General features: G+C 33.9%; 2 protein-coding genes across 2 annotated transcripts; both read right to left on the bottom strand.

The window, feature by feature from the left end:
- Positions 1-5,126: 5,126 nt before the first annotated feature.
- On the bottom strand, positions 5,127-6,098 carry LOC131640324 (uncharacterized). The gene has a single exon (XM_058910736.1). The coding sequence runs from the start codon at positions 6,096-6,098 to the stop codon at positions 5,127-5,129; it is 972 nt and encodes a 323-aa protein (XP_058766719.1).
- A 78-nt stretch (positions 6,099-6,176) lies between these two features.
- Positions 6,177-6,983, bottom strand: LOC131640323 (uncharacterized mitochondrial protein AtMg00310-like). The gene has a single exon (XM_058910735.1). The coding sequence runs from the start codon at positions 6,981-6,983 to the stop codon at positions 6,177-6,179; it is 807 nt and encodes a 268-aa protein (XP_058766718.1).
- Positions 6,984-7,381: the final 398 nt, after the last annotated feature.

The raw sequence follows: 7,381 nt of genomic DNA, 5'->3' as shown, positions 1-7,381 counted from the left end.
AGCTTGGGGAGGACCGGCTGAGGGGAATGTCACCTGGGAGTTGGAAAGCCAGATGAAAGATTCATATCCGGAACTCTTTGCTTGAGGTATTTTTTCGAGGACGAAAACTCTTTTAGTGGGGGAGAGTTGTAATATCCCAAAATTTCTAATTTAATTAGTTTAATTTAATTTTAAATTAATTAATTTGAATTAGCATTTTATTGGAGTTATGTGGAAAGAAAAATAAAATGTTAAGTTGTTGGGCCTTATGGCGGAATAAGTAATATGGGGGTGTAAGTGTGAGGGAGCCCATTTCTAATTTTATGTTTTCATAAAATAAGGAAAAACCAGAGGAGAAAGAGTTAGAACGTGAAAAACAGGAAGTTGTGAGAAGAGGAGCTGAAGAACGTGAAAGAGGACCAAAGAGGAAGAAGACCCATCCAAGGATTTGGCTAAGGTAAGAGGGGACTTGTCTAATTATCATCTATTATCGGGTTAGGGGTTGATAATACTGAATAGATGTAGAATTCGGGTCGATTGAGTCATATGATAGGTTTAGGGATTGAGTCCAATAGTGTGATGTTTGATCCTATAATTGAATCCATGATATCTATGTTGTTATGATCTCAATTGATGTGTAATTGATGTATTATGAGGTGTTCTTCGTGTTGTTTGTGCATTCTATTTACCTAGGTTCGTACTGGTATGAATTGGATGTGTTTGGAATGTATAGAATGCTGTTTTCTGCAGGTTGGGGTTTTTGAAATCGCCGGTTCGCGCCGCGTGCATAGAGTTGGCGCCGCGAACAGGTGGGCTGAATGCCAGGAATTTGTGATACGCACAGGTCGCGCCGCGTACCCGTGTTCGCGCCGTGAAGGCGTAACTTTTTCTCGTTTCACGCCGTGTGTAGATGTTTGCGCCGCAAACAGCTTTTTAGAGAGCCAAGGATTTTTTTGGGACGCTCAGTTCGCGCCGCGAACTGATGATGGCGCCGCGTGCTGTTGGTGTTTTGAGATATTTTTAAAAGTTCAAAGATGAATAACTTTTTAACTGTTGGTCCGTTTGATGCGCCGTTTCGAGCTAAACGAACCTTATAGAATAATCTATATGATGATGATTGATTGGTTTTTAGAATGATTAAAATACATGTATGCTATTCTTATTGAGTATGATGATTGGTGCAAATACGTGTATGTTTTCTATATGATGATAGGATTGTGATTGAATGAGGTGAATATACATGAACATACTTGCATGATGATGATGATGTTGATGATGATGATGATGATGGTATAAGTATGTTGTATATGTTGCATTCATTCATGTTCATTGATGATACTGTATCCATAAGGGTGTGTTGGATCAGTGAAAGGCATGATTCCCATTGTGTGGAATCTGTGCTGGCAGGGCCGTATCTTGGATGATGCTGGATCGGTCATGGGTTATTCCCATATGATGATGTTGGTACCACATGCATAGAGTCAGTTCATACATACGCATAATTTATAACATGATTGGAGGTATCACACATGGCCCAACACCATAATAACCATCCTTTTCCAATTAAATTCTACAAATCACCAATAATTCTAATTATTAATTAAATTTCCATTTAAATTAAAAATTAAAATATACGGGTGTTACACCACATGCATAGAGTCAGTTCATACATACGCATAATTTATAACATGATTGGAGGTATTTCAGTGTTGTAAATGTTGATGAAGTGTTGATTGTTATTTGACTTGTCTGATTGTCTGTTTATGAAACAATTGGGTGAATGATACAACTGTGATGTGTTATTGCTTTATAACCTTATAACATTGTTAATTATGACGAGACTCACCCTTACATGTTGTCATTTTCAGATTGAGGATAGTGGCTGTTCGACTCGGTGAGGATTAGCTCATGAGTCAGTGTTTTAGTTAGCGTCAGGTGTCATGCTCTGATAGTTGTAACACTGGGAACGCTTGTTTTGGAGTTTTGATTGTAACTCTATATTTATTTGTTTTGGTTGAAGTCTGATACATTAGTGATATAATGTTGACTTGATGAAGTATTTCCGCTGTGTAAAACATGAATTTAATTGATGAGTTATGATCTCAGGTGTTTCAATGAATGCATGACTTATACTGACGTGTGCTTTTCTTTCATTTTTATAAATTGTGATACCTCTGTACATGTTACTCTAATTTAATAATTGTTATTTGTCGCGGGTTACTAGAGGGGTGTTACACTTTTGGTTCTTACAGCCAAATTACTCTATTTATCGAGCTTCAAGTTCAACCATTATATTAATATCTCTAATGTAGGGTGTCCCTCTTAATAGTTCTGTTGTTTTTTCAAACACTCACACAAAGTTGATTTTTTAACCAAATATTTCATGTTTTCTATCAGTATTAACAAAGTGGGACTAAACATTGCACCTTTTAAAGTTAACTTAATAGCAAAAATATATTCAACAAAATTAAGCATACATACGTTTAAAAAGCAACAATATTAATTTTCTCTATACAATTCAATATATTATTCCAACAAATAATAAAATAATTTAAAATACTTTTTTATAATATTTAATGTTTACAACCCTTCTATGTTAATATATAAATATAAAGATAATTGTTAAAATTTAATATTTTGAATTTGAAATATTATAAACTTATAAATATTTATATTTTAGTTTAATATTATATTTTATTAAGTGTAATATATTAATAATTAATAATTTATTTATATCACGGGTCACTATCAATACAATATTTAAATATTATTTTAATTAGTCATTATCTCTTGTCTTTCTAGAATCTTCGCATATGACTATACCTTTAATGATTTTTCTCAATTTTATTTACTCTTTAACCTATAGTGACTCATATCTCTTTCTTTTAATTGTTGTTTGACCGTCAATTATTTAATTCAATATTTGACACTATTTTGCTATTGTGTTCTTGATCTATCTTAAATCTTTTTTGTGAATCATTATTTTAACTTATAACTTAATTTTCATACTACTAATATTTTATTATTAAAAAAAGTTAGATTGTTAATTTCTATTTTATATATGCAATTTGGTCAAACTTCTTTACTTCACATTTTTCATATCATTTAAAAATTACTATACTACAATTAATACACCCGTACGGCAGCACGGGTCTCTGACTAGTTCATAATACAAAACAAGACTTATAATAAGATCTAATGAAACTCTCAAAGTTTAGTAGGCCTTTCTCTAAAGTGGAAGGGTATTCCACAAATTACCATAATGTTGAGGAAATTGAAGGATTTTGTTTGTTGGTTATTGTTTCTTCTTATTCTAATGAAGATGATGACCTTCTCGAAGCAGCAAGGGTGAGGCATGCGTGGTTATGAGGCATCCTTAAGGGTACTTTATCGATGCATTTTATATTTATATTAGTAATCTGGAATACATGCGTGTGAGAATTCTTTTTACGTCATTTGAGTTTCGAGATTCTCAAAGTAGTGAACGTGGAACCCTTGCAATTTCACTCTAGAGGAGTGCTAGCAACACTCTCTTTTGAACACTCTCTCAAGCAGTCACTTTCTTATTGGTTGATACATGTGTGGACCCCTCCTTTTGAAAATAGGTCCCACATAAAGTAGTAGGACCCACACATAATTCAACCAATAAGTGAGAAAGTGTTTGAGAGAGTGTTCAAAAGAGAGTGTTGCTAGCATTTCTCTTTCACTCTAACATTTAGGTGTTTGTACGAGTCTTTGATATCTATTTAATATAAATTTAAAGTTGTCATGATGACAATTCTACACGGAAAATTCTTAGATAGACACGGACATAAGAAATTCTCTTACACACAATCAGTCACAAAGTTTTAATTAATTAAAATATAAATACAAGATTTTCTCTCTCCTTCATAATCACAACCACCACATGAATCAAAATAAAAAAGAAATTATAAATTAAATTAATTAATTTTTTTTTACTTCTTATTGGTTGTTCCTAAGAACATGGATTTATGGTTGTTTCCATGCAAGAATACCTCATCTCAGACAAAATCCTGAAGCTATGCTTATAAGGCAATTTCACAAAGCTTCTCAAGTTAAACCAAATTTTCAAATTTTTAATATTTTATAGAATTCTATATTTAATTTAAATATAAGTTTCAAATAAAGTTTGCATTAAAAATTGTCAAATAAATATATTATTAATTTTTAATACTCATTCATTGCTTAATTAAGAAATATAAATTTATTTTAAAACTTATTTATTTTATAATTATAAAATATTGATATTACTTACTAATAATATATCACTTTTAATTATAATATTATTATTGTTAGATATTATATTATATGTTAATAACAGATTGATAAAATTTTATCAATTCTATAGCAATGTATCAGTTTAATATATTTAATAAAGACTTATAAAATACCTAACTCTAGAAAATACTAATATTTCTATATATTGTAACTTTATTTTTTAAAACATTGTGTTATTTATTTTGATTACATTCATAACCACTACATAAATTAATTAAATAATATTTTACACCTCCTTATAAAAAACTCAACATATTAAAATAAAAAAAAATACATGACTCTAGGAAAAATATTAAATTCCTATATTTTAATTTATTTTTAATTTTAATATTATTTATTTTTTTAATAATAATAATAATATATTCTGGTATAAATTATTATAAATATATAATAATTTATTTTCTATTCTATAACCACCTATGAGTTTTTATTTTTCAATTTTTTTTCATCTCTTTAACTCTTCATTAAAGGTGTCATAAAAATATTATTTCAATACATTACTTTATTTCTGTTTATCAGTTACTATATACTCCCTCCGGTCTCAAATATAAGCAAAAATAAAAAAATTTTTATGGTCTTAAATATAAGCAAAAAAAATTAATATTTATTACATTCAATGTCACTATTCCAAATATACCCCTATAATTTTTTTACATTTTAAATGTTTGCAACAATTTCCAAAGCAAAAAATAGGGGTAGAATTAGAAAGAGAATAAGAATTAAATGCATTGAGACATTCTTCTCAAAGGGTGAGCTTTTTTTTGCAAATTTGCTTATATTTGAGACCGGAGGGAGTATGTTTTTATTAATTCGTAGAATTTTTTTTTTTTACAAAGACAAAGACAAACTCAAATCATATCATTAATTAAAACTTGTTCAATACACTGAGGAATCCAATAAAGAACCGCGCGCCGAGACCAAGAATTTGCCGCCTTAGCAAGACTATGGGCAACACAATTAGCTTGGCGCTTAACAAACTTGACCTCAAAGTCGTTACGGGAGCTAAGTAAATTACGGATACTATTAATAATCAAACTAAATTCAGAATTACCCAATGAAGGATCCTTAGTAGCTTGAACCACAATTTGGGAATCGCTTTCAAAGATGATGTGTTGCAAGTGTAAGTTGATGGCACCTTGGATGGCTTCCTTCAAAGCAATTGCTTCAGCTTCAACAATAGAGACATTTCCCCTATTCCACAAAGTACCCGCCACCATGAATCTTCCACCACTATCTCTAACACACCAACCTCCATTAGTCGTACCAAGAATAGTATTGAATCCCGCATCCACGTTGCACTTCAACCAACCCGAATGAGGTGGCTGCCATGTATTTTGATGGTGGGCTCTCGGCATGTCGCTACTTGTTTGACTTTGAGCCGCGAACCACTCCTGCCACATATGGTGACCTTGAATCCCTAATTGATTAGCATCTTGTTTCTTCTCATTCCAAATCCAATTGTTCCTATTGTTCCACAACACCCACATCATAACCGCCACTTTCCCCGCGTCTTTGAAATCTTCCTTCAAACATATGTCTAGGATCATCTCCCTCACATTAGCAAATAAAGTAAGACGCGGTCTAATGAGATGGTCAATACCTGCAACAGTCCAACAATTATTAGTTTGTACACAACCAAAAAGAATGTGCCACTCATCCTCCACTTCCGCATTAAACATCTGATAACTAGCGGGACACGGAACATAATGGTGTCTAAGGTTTTTCCTAGTAGGAAGGCATCCCCGACACGCACGCCAAATAAGATGCTTAGTTTTTGGTGGCGCCTTAATTTTCCAAAGGCTCCCCCACTCCCCAAACATACTCCTATTCTTATGTTGATACTCTTGTTGCCACCAAAGTTTATAGCCCGATTTGACCCTATATATGCCGTCTCTCTTTTACTTCCAAACAATGCCATCCTCCGTAACATCACCCACCAAGGGAACCTGTAAAATAATGTCAGTAATCTCATCAGTAAATAGTTGGTCAATTTTATTACGATCCCATTGTTTGCAAAGGGGATCCATCAAGTCCTTGACCACTAGACTGTAGACATGCTCCTCCTGAGGAGCCTCCATCCTTCCGCCCTCAACACCTCTCAACCACGGCTCTCGCATCACATTGATATTACTACCATCCCCGATTCTCCAACGGCTCCCCAAAACAAGCACTTGACGCGCCGTCCACAAACTCCTCCAAACAAGACTAGGATTAGTACCAAGATCCGCGGCCAAAAAAGATGAGTTAGGAAAATATTTGGCTTTGAAGACTTTAGAGAATAAAGTATTCTGATTATTCATGATATGCCAACCCTGTTTTGCCACCATAGCCATATTAAACGCTTTGAAATCACGGAATCTTAACCCTCCTTCATTTTTAGGGTAAGTCAAACTATCCCACGCAAGCCAACGGATTCCTTTATTGTTACTAGCTCCTCCCCACCAGAAAGCATTAAGCATCTTCTCAATATCCTCTACTAGGGTATCCGGTAAAATAAACACACTCATACCATAGGACGGGATTGCTTGAAGGACGGATTTAATCATAATCTCCTTGCATGCCTTGGACAACGGTCTACCCCTCCAAGAGTTGATTCTTTTCCATATCCTATCTTTGATAAAGGAAAATATTGCTTTCTTTCTTCTTCCAACCATAGATGGACGCCCCAGATAAGTTCCTGTACCCATCACATGCCTCACACCCATGATACGAGACTAGTCTTCTTGAGCTTGGAGGCTTAAATTATGACTGAAAAAAACTTTTGATTTGTTCAAATTGAGCTCTTGCCCCGATGCTTCTTCATACACCTCAACAACTCCATTAAATGATGCACTTCGGAAAGATTTGCCCTGCAAAAAAGAAAACAATCGTCAGCAAAAAGTAGGTGGGACACCGCCGGTGCCCCCCTACAAACTTTGATCCCGTGTAAGTCTCCTTTAGTAACCGCATTCCGAATCAACGCAGACAACCCCTCCGCTACCAGAATGAACAAATAGGGAGAAAGCGGGTCTCCTTGTCTCAAGCCCTTTCTGGGTTGAATAGGCCCCACACAATCCGAGTTAACCAATACCGAATAATTCACAGAGGACACACACATCATCAT

This window comes from Vicia villosa, unplaced genomic scaffold (assembly GCF_029867415.1).
Source record: "Vicia villosa cultivar HV-30 ecotype Madison, WI unplaced genomic scaffold, Vvil1.0 ctg.003058F_1_1, whole genome shotgun sequence".
Taxonomy (NCBI): Eukaryota; Viridiplantae; Streptophyta; class Magnoliopsida; order Fabales; family Fabaceae; genus Vicia; species Vicia villosa.
This window is presented reverse-complemented; position numbering and strand designations above follow the sequence as displayed.

Coding starts and splice junctions, on each gene's coding strand:
- LOC131640324 (XM_058910736.1), bottom strand. CDS start 6,098: ATGTTTGGGGAGTGGGGGAGCCTTTGGAAAATTAAGGCGCCACCAAAA.
- LOC131640323 (XM_058910735.1), bottom strand. CDS start 6,983: ATGGGTGTGAGGCATGTGATGGGTACAGGAACTTATCTGGGGCGTCCA.